At 45.3% G+C, this 17,356-nt stretch overlaps 1 protein-coding gene across 5 annotated transcripts in view; it reads left to right on the top strand.

The window, feature by feature from the left end:
- The window catches only part of ASTN1 (astrotactin 1), a 287,020-nt gene that overhangs the window by 178,472 nt on the left and 91,192 nt on the right, over nt 1–17,356 (top strand). For all 5 annotated transcript variants that reach the window (XM_073216801.1, XM_073216800.1, XM_073216799.1 and 2 more), the window contains 3 exons: nt 5,975–6,049; nt 12,679–12,816; nt 13,324–13,474. In XM_073216801.1, the coding sequence (XP_073072902.1) occupies nt 5,975–6,049; nt 12,679–12,816; nt 13,324–13,474 (364 nt within the window). The remainder of the gene's footprint in view (nt 1–5,974; nt 6,050–12,678; nt 12,817–13,323; nt 13,475–17,356) is intronic.

The following is a 17,356-nucleotide window of genomic DNA, read 5'->3' as shown; positions in this document are numbered from 1 at the left end:
ACATGGGGCATCATTATCCTTATTATTTAACTTCTAATAAAGCCACAGGTTTACCAGGTAATCTAGACAGCTGTCATTCCAGGACTTATTTCTCCCAGGATTGGTAGTGATTGTGAAGGCATAGTAATCACTCCATCTTATTATTAGGGTAAATTGAGGCATAGAAAGTTTCAGCCAGCTGCATAGCTGGAAAAATCATTTTTACCATTTTTTCTCTTCACCTTTTCTCCTGTATATCTTGCAAACTACGTTTTTCCAGAAGCATTTTATTAATTAACTTCTCTCTTTGTTTCACTGTTTCCTTCCTTGCAAATGCATTCAGGTAATTAAGAGAGGAACTTTTTGCTCAAAAGCTCTCACAGTACATATGCATATGCTGTCCTCTGTTAGGACCCCAAAGTGGTGTGGAGAGCTGGGTAGAAACCTTGGAAACCCAGTTTCCACCAAGAACATAGCCTAATGTGAGCCAGAGGCAAGCTTAAAGGGATGTGCTTTCATTAAACTGTAGACAGATTATTTTGATTTGTAAAAATGCTGTCTTTCACAACAGGTGGAAGAATATATTTCAGAAGAAGTCTTAGTCTCCAAAAGCTCATCATGAAATGCCTTATTGCCTGTAGCTGAAACATTCTCCCTGCATTGAACTGTGTTCACAAACACCACACCCCCATGCATATGCTTTCTCTATCACTCTCTATACCCCTACATGTTCTTTATATCATCTATCTATCTATCTATCTATCTATCTATCTATCTATCTATCTATCTATCTATCTATCTATCTATCATCTACCTATCCGTCTACTGAATTCCCCACTCCCCACCCCAGGGGATGAGTCTTAAGCTCTCCCTAAGAAGCCCGCCACCAGATATGCAGGCTGAAAGCTCCCAAGTTCTGCTTACAGGTGCCGCAGTCAGGTGGAAAGCTGGTATTAGCACTTAATCAAAAAGCAGCACTTAAAATACTCTTATTCATAACAGAAGAAGACCCTTTCTGTCTGGGAGGACCAGTGTGAGGGGGTCGTCCCATCAGGCTAGCCACGCAGGACTTTCACCCACTGGGCTGGACCCAGGTTACACAGTGGGAGAAGTATGACCGGTCAAATCAAGTCATGGCAAGGCCACAACCAGCTTTTTGCCTGAGCCAACTCCAGGGCTAAAGGGAACCCACCACAGCTGTTGTGTCCTGGGGAAGAGAGGACAAGAGCTGAGCAGAGAGCTGAAAGCTTGGAAATTGCCCATACTTAGAGATGACTCTGCATAAACTGTGAGTGCTGTGTGAGAGAAAAGAAAAGGCAAATAAAAGATGACCAACAGTTCTCAGCGTATGCAGGAGGCGCATGTGTCCTGCTGGCCGCTGGCTCCCTTGCAGTGGGGCTCCTTCATGGTACAGAGTGTCTGCCTGCTTAAGGCTGTGGTCCTAGGTGCTTCCCCCTGGGTGGGATGCCCCCGGGTCTAGGCCATCTGGAGCTGCCCACAGGGGAGGATAATCTTCAGGTCTTGATTTGTCAGATTGAAGACATTAACAAAGAAACAAGCAAGTGAACTTCATTCTGACTTCTGATTCTGCTAATTTTCCTAAACTAGGAAGATGTGACTGGGGTGCCCAGTTCAGGGCAGAGAATATTGGAGGCCACATCATAGCTAAGTTGAAGTCAAGAGACTTAAGGGTTCCTTCCAGTTGCTTGGTTCAGCCTCCTGCCCCACTTCTGCCCTTATACTATCCTTGAGCTCCTTGATGGCCTCTCTTTCCATAAAATGAGTATCAGCAGGGTCTGCTTAGTAATGCCTCCCGCTCCTGATGGAGGCAGCGCTCTCACCGCCATCAGCAGATAGAAGCGAATGTGGAAGTTCATGTTTTGTTTGACTTCGCCCTGCTCGCCGCAGCTCTAGCCCTGAGACCCAAGTGGGCCCTGCCATCTGCTTAGTTGCCTCTTCTTCCTGGGCCCCAGAGTCAGTCCAGGTTGCACGTCTGACCCAGGATGTGTCCAGCCATTCTTTCATGGATCATGTTTCCCTAATGAGGAGGAGGAGGGTCTCCTCTGTGGTCTGAGCCCCATAAAGACGTGAGCTGGAGCTGCAGAGCCATTTTGAGAGAATGGAGCCTATAGAATAAGAAACAGCAAGTACAGAAGAGGGGGAGTGTCTCACAAAGACAGTGAATTATAAGGGCCTTTGACCCTTTTCCAGACATCTGCACAGCAACTCCGCATAAGCCTGGATTTGGGACTCAATGATGGGTTCCTTTTGGTGAGGCCTGCCCAGCATTCTTACAGGGATTCACACCCAGAGAACGCTAATAGAGGCCTTTCTTTTTTTCACTCGGTCTCAGGTAACTCAGCCACAAAGTGTTTTGGGTGCTTGGAGGTGCAGCTTTCCATCACCTGCCCTGGCCCTGTCCTGTTTGGCCCCTGTGGCCTCTTGACTTACGTGCACCAGCTCCCTGCTACTGTCTTTCCATGCCCTGCCAACACGCAGCTTGTGGGTACCCAGGATGAGCCATCTGCCACTTTGCTGCCACTTGGCTTATCCCCTGTAGCTCCATTCTTTTTCCCTTGTCCTCATTCTCTTCTATGTGTCTGCACATGTATGTGTTTCTTCAGAAAGACTATGGATTCTCTTGAGGGCAAGAATCTCTTTATCCCATCGCCTGTTGCCTAGGATCATAGTTTACATACAATAGGCCCTCTGTAAATATTTGCCGAATAAATCGTATAAGATTTCCCATCTCTCTGACTGATCATTCCTGAGTAGTGGGAAGAAAATAAGTAAATTCTCTTTCACCTCTTTGCTGGAGCCATTTGCAGCTCCCTGACTCCCCCTGCCATTTCACAGTAGGCTCTGCGTCTCTTCCTGTATTTAAAGCTAATGCTGTGCAGTCTCTGCCCTGAGAAGTGTTTGCTGGGTGGGAGGTGGCAGTGGTGGGGTGCTTCGGTCTTAGCTCAACATTAGCAGCTCTCCAGGCAACACAAATCCATTTACAATCTGAGTTAAGCCTAGTGTAGCCATGGCATTTACACCTCGGGGTCAGACACCTCTTCTGCTATAGAAATGGGGGCATCTCTGTGTTTCCATATTTATGCTGGATTCAGGTAACCTAGTAAATTTACTTTATTTAACAAATGCTTGTATGACACTAAGTGCCAGACACTATCATTATGTTATATTATTATATTATCATATAAATGTTAGTATATTAAATAGTTCCTCTTCTTAACAGCCTTGCTAGGTAGATACAATTATTATCGTCACCTCATTTTACAGATGAGGAAATGGGGACACAGAATGATTAAGGGTCTGGCTCAAGATCACACAGTGATTGGTGGCTAAGTGACTGGTGGGATTTGAAATAGGCCCCAGAGCCCACGGCCTAACCACTGTGCTCTGCTGCCTCTGCGTGTGGTCCGGGCGGGGTCTGTCCTGCATATCTATGCCCTTCAAGCATGAGTTTCCTTTCTTAATGTTCAGGCCCCTGGAGAACACAAAGTCTCTTTGAGCTGACCTCCCTGGCAGCGTGCCGATGGGTGCTTAATCATTGGCTCACTGATTCAGTGCCCATGGCTTGAGTATGTGTTTATTTATGTTACTCTATGTAGTAAATTTTTCACATTGTAATCAACACCCGTCCTAAAACTGGGCTCCTCAAAATACATTTTCAAACAACCTAGGAACCATGCCAAGAATGAACTCTAATTACACATTGTACCAGTTTTCAGTACTAGAGATGACTTGAAGGCAAAATGTGTGTTATTTAAAATTATTAAACTGATAGTAAATAAAATGTGATTTTGCCCCAAAGAGAGAGAAATCAGTTGCGTGTCCCTCTTCTCTTTGTATTGCCCTTTCTAAGTGTCTAGGCTCATATGGGACACTTTTTCTTGTGATTCCTAGACTTTTTCTTGAATTAATACATATCTTCAGTTGCCCATAAGCCACCACTTACTGTTCAGCAGAAAAGAATCACATTCAAACCCCTCTCTGTGAGTTCATCTCCAATGAACAGAGCAAACGTGATGAACACGTAGGGAAAGCTGTTTGTTTGAGGCAGGGATTATTCATAATGCAGTGTTTTGGTAATTTTGGAGCCAATTCCAGGTGCCTGAGGTGAATTTCTAGAATAAAGTGTTCATAAGTAGCATGAAAAATGAACGCATTATTCCCAGCCACTCCCATATGTGGTTTCAATGGCTTCCTAGAAGCCTTGGGCTAGTGAATCAGTCAGCTGTTTGAGTGAAATTGGTGGTTCTCAACCCTATCAGACCCAACACCCTGTTTTATAACAAATATCTTTTTAACTCCTTTTATAATCCTTAAATGAAATTTATAAATAATAAAAATCTATAAGCACATTTCAAAAAATAAATAATGCTTTCACAATAATTTAAAAAGAAACAATAAGAAATTTATAATGATTTAATAACTATTTCGATGTGTCAATACTTGGTAGTTTCACGACATGAGAAATAATACTTAATACATGATCATGTAAGAGCAATATACACTGATCCAGATGTGCTGAATTGGTGAGTCCAAGACCATGGAAAGAAGGGCAGACAAATTTTCCAAAATTATAAACAAACATGGGTAGAATTTTCCAAGTAATCATGTTTATTCTTCCCTCAATTTACATAGTAGTTATGCACCTGAAAAATCCATCACATGTTAAAACAGTACAAGCTGATTTGTGCTTATATGTGAATGGAGTTGACACTGAGGCTTGGATAATTCTAAGCAAGTTGTCACCTATGTAAATATATAGGAAGACATTCAGTGGTTTGCAGGATATGAGAGACAGTTTTCTTGTGCAGCACTGTGCTGAAGACTGTACCACTCCAGCCTTCCCAGGCCTGCTTTCTCAATGCCAGTCATGCCCTCATTCAGCGTGTCATTGAAGAGCAATTTCCCCACATGCACCCTGCTGGGTGGTACCACCTGCACTGAGAACCACTGGGTTAATTCCTAGTATTAGATTCAGCCCCAAATAGTAATTATGTCCATTAATTCTCCTGACCGTCTGCAGTGCTTGAAAGCCAAAGGCACGTCTCCAGTTTTGTCACGAGGCTGTATGTTCTGTGAGGCCAAGGACTCAGTTCATCTAGTGTGCATGACATTGAGCGACTAGTGCAAGCCCAGCCTTTACTAAGTCTTGTCTGAATGAGTAAATAATTTTGGTGTTGGACATTTGAGTTAATAAAAAGAGATAGATTATTGGAAAGAAATAGTTTTTGTTACACACCTAGATGCTCACTAGAGAGACTTGTCGTTAAGGATTATTGAAAAACAGCATTTCAGTTGCTTCTGTTTAAGTGAGTAACATTAAAATGTTGGAAAACATCTGGGGCCCATCAAAGACCCAGAATCTTCATGTCATCATGTCATTTTGAGTAGAGAAAAGACACACGTTGCAGACCCTGAAAGACCTGTGGCCTGGCCGAAGAGATTTGGTTCATCTTTGCAGTGGTCTGTGGGGCAGCTATTATTAACCTTATTTTTGCAAATGAGGAAATTAGGCTCAATAAGGCAAATAATCTGCCCAAAGTGAGACAGTTCAACAACAGAACAGAGTTTGAACCCAGAACTGTGTGGTTCCAGAGGCTTCACTTTGTTCAAGAAATTATGTTGACCTTTTTTTCTTAAGTGAAGCAAAGCTGTTTCTGTTAAGTCTACGGCTGAAAGATCAAGAATTAAGGATATGTGAGAACCTTCCTAATATCATTTTATTCTTTATGTAGTTCCTATTGTCATGTCTTTTAAATTCCACTTTCCTAGAGGTTCAGTGATTTTTACATTGATTCAGTTCTTGGTCAGGTTCCAGTATTCAGGGTCCTGTGTGAACTCACATTAGAGGGATTCTTGAGGGCAGACTCCTCTTTGTCTTCGGATCTCCAGAACTTAGCACAGTGCCTGGCACCAAATGGATGTTCAGGGAGTGTTGGTTGAGCTGACTTTAACTGAACGATGTTTCTCCTTTTAGGCCTTGGCCTTATACAATATTTCAACGAGGCTTTGACCTGGTTTTGGGAGAACAGCCTTCTGATAAAATATTCAGGTAAGTAGCTGTCTAGGGACTTGCTTATGTATATCTACAAGCCCCATATCCCACTTCCTCCCACTGAACTTTCTTTCCTAGTGGTAAAGTATAAAACGGGAAACACAGCTAGTCATTCTGCCCTCCTAGTAACTAAAGTGCTTGTCCCCTAATTATGCCCAGTGATGTCGGGGAGGACTCTGAAGGGGGACAGTCTGTGCAGGTCCCGGCTTCCTTCCTTGCCTGCTCTGTGAACCCCCTCTTGGAGCCTCTAGTTTCTGCATTTGTTAGATGGGGCTGCATGACATCCCCGGCTCTACTGTTGTGAAGAATATATGAGATAGTACAGGGAAAGCCCCTGGCACAGAAACTGGCACAGAGCAGGCAATTAATGTCAATTTCTGCCTCTCCTTTTTTGCATCTAATTTGCACCTTCTTCATAAAGCCTTAAGTTGTTCAAAATGAATCTTTCTGCCCCTGCCACCCCCTTTTCTCAGCTCTACTTCCTTATTATTTTCTTTTATCTACCACACTCTTGATCAAATTGAATGCTTCTAGTCCCTCCCAAATTTCTGCCTGCATACCTGGGAATAGCACATATTAGAAAACCCAACAGCAGAGAGAGAATTTGGGTGCCGGCCACGAGCCATTGGATTTTCATAAAGTTCAATTCACAGCCTTAGCTGGAACTCATGTTTATTTCCAAACTAAGATCTTATCACCCTTCTATTTTGTCCGTCTATCCTGCACTTACTCTGCACTTGCTGAGTACCTACGAAGTGCCAGAGACTGTGCGTGGCCTGGCAGGATGGACATGAGCATGTCTCCCTCCATGAGCAAGCCCACTGGTGGAGAAAGTAAATCGTCCTCACGAGTGTCTGATGGCAAAATGCCTTCAGCTACTGCATGCCACCACTGGAGGAATGGTGGGCAGTGTGGGCAAATGGGGAACTTGCTTCTCTTTTGCTGTATTCACATGGGGGCTGAGTCTCACCTGTTCACTGCTGCCTTTCCAAACCCCTTCCCCAGATCCTCCTTGTCAGCACGACCTGGTGCAGCCGTTAGTCTTGCTCTTGCATTGCCTCCTAGGGCTGGCTCCTCTGCCCTGGCTTCTCCTGTCCTGCTCTGCTGGCTCAGGATGGGCTGGGCTCGGCTCTTCCAGTGTTCTAAGGCACGCTCCTAGCCTGAGTACGGATTTACAGAACCACTTCCCTTGGCCCTTTCTCCTCTGAGTGTCTCTCCTGAGGCAAGATGGGTCCCCTTCATGGCATTGGCCAAAGTCTGCTTTTGAAGCCTTGTGCTATAAGAGTTGTCAGCTTTATTATATAAATAAGTCAGCTTTATTCCTGAGATGATGACTTGGGCGTTTAAACTTTCCAACAATGAGTTATAATTTGGCTGACTTTTTTCTCCCTTTTTCCTACTGCTAGTCTGCCAGGACCCTCAAAGGCCGATAAGGATAAGGCAGATGGAGAGCCTGGTGGAGTTTGGCTGATTAACATGGATAAGTTTCCTCTCCCCTGAAAGTCAGAAACGAACACTGAAAAACAGGGGTCTTAATGAAATTGCTATTAGAGCAGAACCTGCATGAAAACTGTTTCTATCCCCACAAGCACCATTTGTTCTTTACAAGTTTGTTAGCTGCCAGCTGGTTGTGATATCCAAGCACCACAGTGGGGATCGGTTGACCCATGCAGTCAACTATCATCTAGGAGCCAATGGGTAAATCAATAAGTGATTAATCGTTCCAGTCCCTAACATGACAATAACTAACCTCTTGGATGAAAACAATGGGTCATGAGCTCCTCATTTCAGGTATTAACAACTTTAATCAAACACTCTGGGATCTGAGTAAATCAACTGCCAATGGCCTTTCTGGAGAATTCAAAGACTTGGTTGTATGACCTTCAATTTCTTGAAGAAGTTTCTTGAAGCATGACTATTTACTTGCTATTTCGCTCACCTATGATTTTGTTCCTGATGAATTCCAAGCCATTCACATTTCCCTGGACTGTGGAATAAAGTTTAAATTCTGACATTTGAATCTTTCCATAGCTGAATGCCAATGTACATCCCTGTTAATAAGCTGCTCTTCTATAGAATCTTCTCTTCTTAGTCAAATCTAGCTTCTAACCAAGGCACTGTCCCCAACAACTTGAGTATTTCCCATTTCATACATTTTGCTCAAACTCTTTCCTCTAGCAAGACTGCATATTCTCCTCCTAGTATAAGCACTATCCATTTTAATGGTCTAGACCAAGTCTCAGCTAAACCCAACACATCTGTTGAGCACCTGCTCTTGCAAGGCATTGTTTTAGATGCTGTAGATATGACCACACAAATGTGGCCAAAATAGTCCCCAACTTTAAGGAATTTATAGGTTCATCTAACAATTGTTCTCCAATCCTGGCCCTTCTACAAGAATCCCCAGTGTGCTTTAAAAATGACCAATGATCTTACCCAGCACAAACCAATTAATTCAAAAGTTCTGGGAAGTGGGACCGGATGATGAGTATTTTTTTTAAGCACTATGAGATGCTGCTCTGAAGCTTCTCCAGTCCACTCTAACGATCTATGATGATGTTTCTCCCTCCAAATTTCTAGAACATGTTGACCATAACATTTAGTTGCCAATCATTTTATTTCATATTTATGTTAAATTTGCCTCATTATTTACCCAATGAAATGATTGTCTTTTTTGAGGGAAGGGAGAGTGCCCTGTATGGCTTTACTATTGAACGTCAAACATGAAATTTGCAACACAACAGGTCTTCAGTAAATATCTGCAGATGATCATTTCAAGTATTTCCTAAGGACTTGAAGTCAGATTAAGAAAAGACCTGACACCCAGTGTAACTTTGGTAATCTGCAATCTCAGAGAACCTGAAAGGGTCTAAGCTAGACTCAGAGGGTCCCAGGGAACCCTGGACCTCGGGACTGAGTCTTCTCACCAAACCCAGTCTAGTGCTAAAGATGTCCTTTCCACTCTGACTGGGATCCCTCCATTCCACTAGACCCTCTGGTGGCAGGAATTAGTATAGACCAAATTTCTCTTTCGGAGACCTTCCCTCCCAAGTGTGAACCTGTAGCCCTGGGAATAATATCTCATCCTGGAATGGCCTGCTTTGGGAGAGAGTGGAGATGCCAGGCCAAGAGCTGTTGATCAGTTTTCCTACATTCTGTTTCATGCCAAGCCACAGTGGGAGCACAGGGCTGGCTTATTCTGTCCAGTGCTCTCTGGCAAGTGTTTGCCTCTGAATGGAAGTTTCACTCTAGTTCAACAGTGCCACGAGCAGGGCTCAGCCGACAGCTGAGCCATCAACTGCGGTGGTCACCACCAGCTGTCACGAGAGAAGGCCCAACTTGGGCAAGTATCCCAGATGCTTACCCAACTCCTCATTGGTGACTTTTTGAAGTTGTTCCTGCCAAATCGGCATGAATGAGGGACAGATGAGATTTCAGGACACAGCTTTTCTCTGACAGTTTGTTCTATATTTGGTTTTTGGAGTTACTCAGTAGATTTTGCAGATAAAAGAAAACTTTAGAATTTCATAGGCATGAGCCAGCATGGGCTGGAAAGCTGGTGATTTATACTTGACAATCAGACCAACCCCCGTTTTTCCTGTTAATGGAGAAATGACCTTGGGGAAGTTGCTAAATTTCATGAGATATTAGTTGAAAAATTGGTAAAATGGGGCCAAATGACCAACCTCAGATGACTGTTGTGAGGATAAATAAGGCAGCTCTACAGATCACCTGTCCCTGAAAATTTCCAGTAAAGGTCAGTCTCACACCACACCTGGCTGTGCTTTCCCTACAGGCTTTCACCTTGACCTACCAGATATGGAAGATGACACTGTTTTCTTGTTAACTTGGTACAGCATCATGTCTCAGAGGCTGCTGTGCAAGTTTCTCACAATATCAAACACAGATCCATCTTGACCATTTTAAATCTATCGAAACCCAGATATTAGCCCATATCCTGCTCTAAAGGAAGGATAATCTTTACCATCACTTTTACCTTTACATTTGAAAATTGAGGTTATATTCCCCAGTAGCCTATGCAACCTAAAGAACATAACTAAATCTCCATGTTGATCAGTCACTAAATATTTATGGAGTAACCTCTTTGGGCCAGAAATTGTGTTAGGAGGTGGGGATACAAAGATGACCAAGAACTGTCCTGTGCCATCCACAAGAGCACATTCATCAGTGGTGGCAGACACGTGCAAAGACGGACAAGCCTCGGTGTCTCAGGGCACAAGGAACAGTGTGCAGGTTGCATTGGGCAGACTCCCTTGCTCAGCCTGACGGTGGACCCTGAAGGTCCTGGAGGGCTTTCTGGAAGGGGTGGCACCTTAACTGAGTCTTAAAAGGAGTGGAAGTATAGCAAAAACTGGAAGGAAGGAATATTAAGAGCAAAGACAAAGAGGAGAGACTCTAACGACAACTTTAGGAACCACAGTCACATTGCACTGTAGGAACACAGAGTGTGAAGCACAGTTTGGTAAAAGAAGAAGCTGAAGATGGGGGTGGAAATGACATCTTTGGAGATGTGGATGTTGTTCTGTAGGCCTGGCCTGCTGTTAAATAATTTCAGGTGGAGAAAGATGAGGTTTGCTTTTCCCTTCAAATTATTACTGCATGCAGAGGAGGAAAGGGAACCTGTGAGGTGCGTGGCATGGCTCTCTCTCTTCCAAGAGAAAAATTAACCATCAGAAATATGCTAGAACTGCCAGCTGTTTCCTATATTCTGTTATTTAAATAATAAGCTAGAGGACACAGATTTGCTGCTCTGCATCAACACAAAACATGTCATTTTATGACCAAAATAGAAAACAAAAACTCACCTTTATGTCCAAATAAACTGCCTCCTTTCTGGTACCATTCAAACTTGTATATATTCTCTCTGAAACAATATACTGTATATATTAGTGGTGCCCCCACACTAGCCTGCCTGTTATAATGTTGCTTTTTCAAAAATGTCCATTATGAAATCCGGAGTGAACAAAATACTTTTATGTCATTGCCTTCAACCCACATTCATCCTGAAGTTCCAGATTCCAGGCACCTTGGGGCAATCACTTGCTCTGAATCAGCTCGTGAATTTTGCCAGGTGACGTGTGTGTGTGTGTGTGTGTGTGTGTGTGTGTGTGTGTGTGTGTGTGTGTGTGTAAAGGGGCTGTCGTGCCTTTGATCTTGACAGCTGTGTTCCTCACCTGGAACAGACCCTTCCCTGTACAGACCTAGCCCCACCTGTTGCCTCATGTCCCTGTGGATGGGAAGAGGTAAGTGTGCCCTTCAGAGCAAGAAGAGGCTCTGATATTTCACTGTTGCTTAATGCAGAAGTCTGCCTAGCAGATCAGAGAAGTAAGGGATCAAGAGTAAAGATGGGAATGGGGGAGAAGTCTCCCAGATCCTGGCCACATCCCACTCACTCAGAGGTTTGCCTTTCCCCTGGGCACCCTTTTTCTCATCTTTCAGCTGCTCCAGCACCAAGCGCTGTCATGCAGGGAGTGGGCGAAAATCACACGGGTTGGCTGCTTGTAACTCACGAGCCTCAGTCAGCGGGTATGCTCTGTGGCCAGTGTTCTAGAGAGGACTGCATTTCTCATAAAAGACCTCACATCATCAGTCTGGTTTCCGAGTATCTCAGGCAGGCCAGGGAGTGGAGGGGGAATGTGTAGGTTTGGGGAGAGGAAGGAGCAGGTTTCCAAAATGACACTTTGACCAGCATGCTAATGGAGCCGCACTGGGTTCTGTTTAATTGTACCCATCCTTCCATTGTTCCTCCCTCCACATTAAGTTGGAAGAGGATGCCAGACTGCTACATACAGCCTTGTGATATCCCACCCACACTGGCTTTTATTCTATAGACTATTTTTGACTGTGAACACAGAACAGTTGAATGCCTTTGAAATAAAATGAATGAATAAATAAACAAATAATCTCTCATGGTTTCCTTAAGCTCTCTCTTGAAATGCTGATTGATTCTTTTATTCCTTTTAGGCCTTGTTGCAAGAATTAATAAAAAAAAAAACACCCTTCCCTGTCTCCTGAGGTTTAGCGCCATTAGCTAGGCGTGTGGATAGTCATGCAGAGAATACATCCAGGCCCTTCTTGTTCATCCCTCTTCTGTCCTCCCTGGAGGCCCCTGGCGTTAGTCATCTGTTCCCATTACACAGAAGCCAGAAAGGAGGAGCTTTTCTCCTTCCCTTGGTAGGGTTCCTCCAGGCATAAAGACGAGCCATCGCTGCCACTGTGGGGGTGCAGCCCAAGGAATGGGGGTGGTGGGAGGCTAGCATGTCTCTTCCATTTTAGTGTTTCCAATTATATCTGACTTAAGATAGGGGAAGCCCCACTTCAGATCTGAAGGAAACTGGAACTTCTTCTGACTTGATAAAAACCACTTCTAAGAGCTGGTGAGTGGGTGCTATAGCCAGTTCGCCAACTGTCTGGGCATGTGAGGGGGAGCTGGCTCTCTGCCTCCCTCAGACTCAGTTGTCTCATCCATAGAATGGAAGTTAAGTTCTCCTTTCTGAAGGGGATCAGAGGGGGTGAGATGGAAGCAGCTGGCAGTAGAGTACCAGGTCCTCCAGTGAGCTGGGCGTCCTCCAGCCACAACCCCCCGGTGTTGGGTGTCCTTGCAGATTCACCTACACCCTTGGGGAGGGCATGTGGCTGCCCCTCAGCAAGAGCTTTGTGATTCCACCAGCTGAACTGGCCATCAACCCATCAGCCAAGTGTAAAACGGACATGACAGTGATGGAAGATGCCGTGGAGGTCAGGTGAGTCTGGCCTCAGGGTGCTGAGGCTGCATTTAGCTTGGGAGGCTGAGTGAGAAACTACCCGAAGGTCCAAGGTGCTGGGAAAGGAATCATGACGAGCTAAAAGGGGAACCTGGCAGGCTGCCTTCATATTCCTCATACACAGTGCCAGGATCTACTCTATCTGGGTCAATATTGCACACTCCAAAGCTCATGCACAGGAAGAGGACATAAAATTAGAGTTTGTAAGCACTTCTCACATCCCCTAAGGACTGACAGGCAATAAAATGTTAATTTCCTTGCCCAAGCTTAGACTCCTTCTTTCACCAGGCGTTACAATCTTGGCTCAATTCCCAGATATGGAAAATACCCATAATTTGTTAGTTCAAGGCTCAGAATATGGTTGATCTTGAATTTTTGTAAGAGAGAGTGAGACATGATCTGGGTGGCCTGATTGGAGCATGTGACATGATGTTCCTTGTTGCACCTGGAGTCCCCTGACCCCCGCCTTCCCGTTTCTTCCCCCAGAGAGGAGCTGATGACCTCGTCGTCCTTTGATAGCCTGGAGGTTCTCTTAGATTCCTTTGGACCAGTACGTGACTGCAGCAAGGATAATGGCGGCTGCAGTAAGAACTTCCGTTGCATCTCAGATCGCAAGCTGGACTCTACTGGCTGTGTGGTATGTGCACCCTGCTAAGCTGGTCATTTAGGGGAGGGGCATACAGGATAAGAAACAGTGCAGCTACATAGATGGAAATCCACTGTGAATGCAAGAGAGGGCCTTGAATGACCCCTCCCTCCCCCGTGGTAGCCACTATCCAGTCTAAATGATGAATTTTTTCTTCACATCTATGGGGAACAATCACCAGTCAGTTAATCAGGAAATCTTTATGGATTACCTACTGTGTGTGCTCTCACTTTTCAAAGGAAGTGTCATGAATTATAGAACCTGATTCTGTCCTTCCAGGCTTAGAGTCTAGTTGGTAAGATGTACCCCCAAACCATGAGAACTAACTGCTTAATGGTATGATATTGACTATAGTAGAAAATAGACTGTATTTACTGTAATAGGAAATTCTAGAAGGAACCTACCTCTGTCTAGTCACATTATATTGACTGTATTAGGGTATTTTAGGAGAAACTTACCGAAAGCCAGAATGATGAAGGAAGTTACTTCAAGAATAGTACAGAAAAAATAAAAATAAGTCCCCTTTGAGACCATGGCAATGAACTCCTATTTTGCCAAAGGTGGTTTTCTACTTTGTTATCAACTAAATGGACTTTGGCTACATGTAAGCTATGTAATGCTATGAACTAGAAAGACTGTTTGGGCTAGAGTGGATCCTAGTTATCTGATAACTCCCACGCCATGGGTATGAAGATTGATTGAACCTGCAGGTGACGGAGGCTGGAGCAGACGAAGCCATCATCATCTGCTGGTGCCTTTATATTGGCCATGTTTGTACTTACCAGCACTGTTATCTGTTTCCTGCCCATCCTCCTTTTGAGGGCAGAATGCTGCAATCCTCTCAGAAGGGAGGGGGCATGAGGCAGAGGAAGAAGGCAGAAAAACCATTCATAAAGTGGGCATAAGGGAGAGCGAGGGGCGATCATTGAGGCAGGTAGTTCTGTAATGTTTCTGGGGCAGCACCAGGAGCTTCCCACTGGGAGGGGGGGATAAAGTGACTCATCTTGCCTCCCAGTCTGTCATCGGTCCTCTTGTAAGAGGACCCAGAGCAGGCCAGCTTTGAGGACGCTGGACTGACTCCATCTCTCACACGCCCCTCTTCCCCATCTCTGAGCACCTGCTCTGTTCAGGGAGCTGTTCTCCATCAAAGATGAATGTGCACCTGGGATCAGCCCTGAGGCCTCCCCAGACTTTCACAGATTAGGCAGCAGTTAACAGCAGCCTGATTCATCTGAGAAAGGAGAAAAAATGAAGAAAAGAAAGGGGAAAGAGAGAGAGAGCTGAGGGGCAGGTAGGTGGAGAAGCTGGCAGGTCCATCAAAAGAGGGGAGGGAAAGCAGAACAGATGCGGCTATCAGGAAGGTACACAGATGCGTGGCCTCTAGGTCAACTTCCAAAGGCAGCAAGGAGGGAAACTGGTGCTCCACGCTGTTCCCCTCCCTTTGGTTGGTCCATTTTCAGATGTCTTACACTGAGTTTCCCAACTGGGTCCCTCGGGGGACAATTTCACTCTCTAATGAAACTCCCGGCTGAGACACAGTCTTTAAAAACTATCCAACCTGCATTTCCTCATCCAGATTTCAAGCTATTATTCCTTTTTACTCTCTTGGGTCATTCTAAGTACTGAAACCCCGTGTATGCACATGCATGGTCACCTCTCTCCATCCCCCAAGCCAGCCCCCGAATGAATCTGAGCCTGCTCTCACTGCATGCACATGCACACCGATGTACTCCCCATTTCTTCCCACTTCTCTGCCTCTTTCCTGAGCCCCTAAGAGTTTGCCTGTCAAATGCTGTCTGTTGGTGATCCTAGCCCCTTTTATTTGGCATATAGCCATGCTGATGTATTTTTATACTTTTAGCACTGTAATCTGTGAGACGTAGCTATCAGGAATAGTTCCACTGAATATGCATTTGCAATACGGCTGCTGCATTTTAGAATTGAAGCTACTGCAAAAAGTCACCCAATTATACCAGTGCTTGGTATTAGCATAATACTTTGAAGTCACTGGTCCACGTGGCTCTTGGAGGGGTGAGGGGGCCAGGCTGTTCAATTCAACTGGCTCTTTCTCATTGGCTATGAAACGTGTGATCCCTGACGCTGGGCGGCTGACAGGTTGAGAGCTGATCTACCACATCAGAACTCTCATGACCCTACTGAGAAATTCATCAGGGGTATTCCTCTGAGCTGTCCTGACTCCACTGGGCATCAGGACGGTGCCAAGGCCCTGCAGTGTTAGCAGAGAGGTCGGTGTCATCTGGAGGTAGACTCTGGTCAGGGGCATCAGCGTCACCAACTGCAGTTTGGGGAGGACTGAGCTGCCTTTCTTCTCCACGTGAACCTGACATTCAGTTCTCTGGGTGCAGAACCAAAAGGCTTCTCAGGAAAGGCATTTTGTATGAAAGAAGAAAGAGAGGAGAAATTCACAACATTCTGGCCCTTAAGGAACCTGGGAATAAGGCAGAGATTTGGGAAGACACAGCATACTTGTGTATTTCCCTGATTGAGGGTAAACCAGGCAGGTGCAGTGGGTCCACATGGGCTGCTCAACCTTCATTCTTTCGAGGAAGGCAGGGCACATTTCTCAGTTATGCGTGGACTCCCTCAGGGTCAGCTGCTACCAGTTAACTGCCCTATTGTTTATGCACTATTGGAGAACAGGAACAAGTACCTGTGAAAGGCACAGACCGCTACAAGCCATAATCGCTAGTGCCACACCAGACCACTCTCCAAAAGCCTGGATGGCTGAGAATCCCAGAGCAGAGGTCAGCTCACCCACCACTGATAACTGGGTCCTACTTCTACCCATTGTCCTTACCGTGCCAGGGTAGGAGCTGTGGTCTCTACCTGGAAGGCGCAAGAGCAGCCGTTCTTGGTTTGTGGAGTCCCATAGGGTCCTGCAGAGTTAACTGTATTAGAGTCCTCTTGCTGCTGTAACAAATTAGCACAGGTCCAGTGCCTTAAAACAGCACTCATTTATTATCTTAGAGCTCTGTAGGTAAGGATCCAGTCGGGCCTCACTGGGCTCAAACCAAGACGTCACAGGGCTGCATCCCTTCCTGGAGGCTCTAAGGGATAATCCATTGCCTCACCTTTTCCAGCTTCTTGAGACCACCCATGTATTTGGGCTTGTGGTCCCTCCTTCCATCTTTAAAGCCAGCTACCTGGCATTTTTCCGACTATTCTCTGGTAACACATCCTCTCTCGTTCTTCTTCTGCTTTCTCTTCTACTTTTAAGGACTCTTGTGACTACACTGGGCTTGCCTGAATAATCCAGGGTGCTCTCCCTATCTCAAGAGCCTTCACTTGATCTGAAAAGCCCCTTTCGTCATGTAAGGTGATATATTACAGGTCCTGGGGTTTATACTGCAGACATCCTTGGGGGGCTGCCAGTGGGAGAATGCAGTGGGGATTGGAGCCATCTTTGGGGGCAGGACTCTAGTCTCTACACCCAGCGTTAACCCAGGCATCTTCATTCTCATCAAGCCTCTCTATTGAGGTTTAATATAAAACTTTGTGTAGAAGTTTTGAAATGATTTCTGATGCTATAAAACAGTGGAAGTTGTTCCTTCCTCATCCTCACACTCATCCTGAAGTTGGCCTTTGCTTTGTGAGATGTCTGCATGGGCTTAGGTGAGCTGACTGTAGCCTGGGAAGGTGAGAGGTGGACTGTCCTGCTTCTCAGGTGCTGAACACAAGACCTTCCCTGCCAGATCATTATGCCCTAACGAGCTCTGAATTGCCTGGTGACCCTGCTGCCCTTCTGTCCACATGCTGTCCACAATGGCTTCCCATGAAATGTGTCATGTCACCTCTACTGGAGCACAGATGTGCAGAGACCATTACAGATGACCATTCCTCTTTCTCTCTGTA

The sequence above is a fragment of the Manis javanica genome, chromosome 11, assembly GCF_040802235.1.
Source record: "Manis javanica isolate MJ-LG chromosome 11, MJ_LKY, whole genome shotgun sequence".
In the NCBI taxonomy this organism is placed as follows: domain Eukaryota; kingdom Metazoa; phylum Chordata; class Mammalia; order Pholidota; family Manidae; genus Manis; species Manis javanica.
The sequence above is the reverse complement of the archived record's forward strand: the minus strand, read 5'-3'. Positions and strand labels throughout refer to the sequence as shown.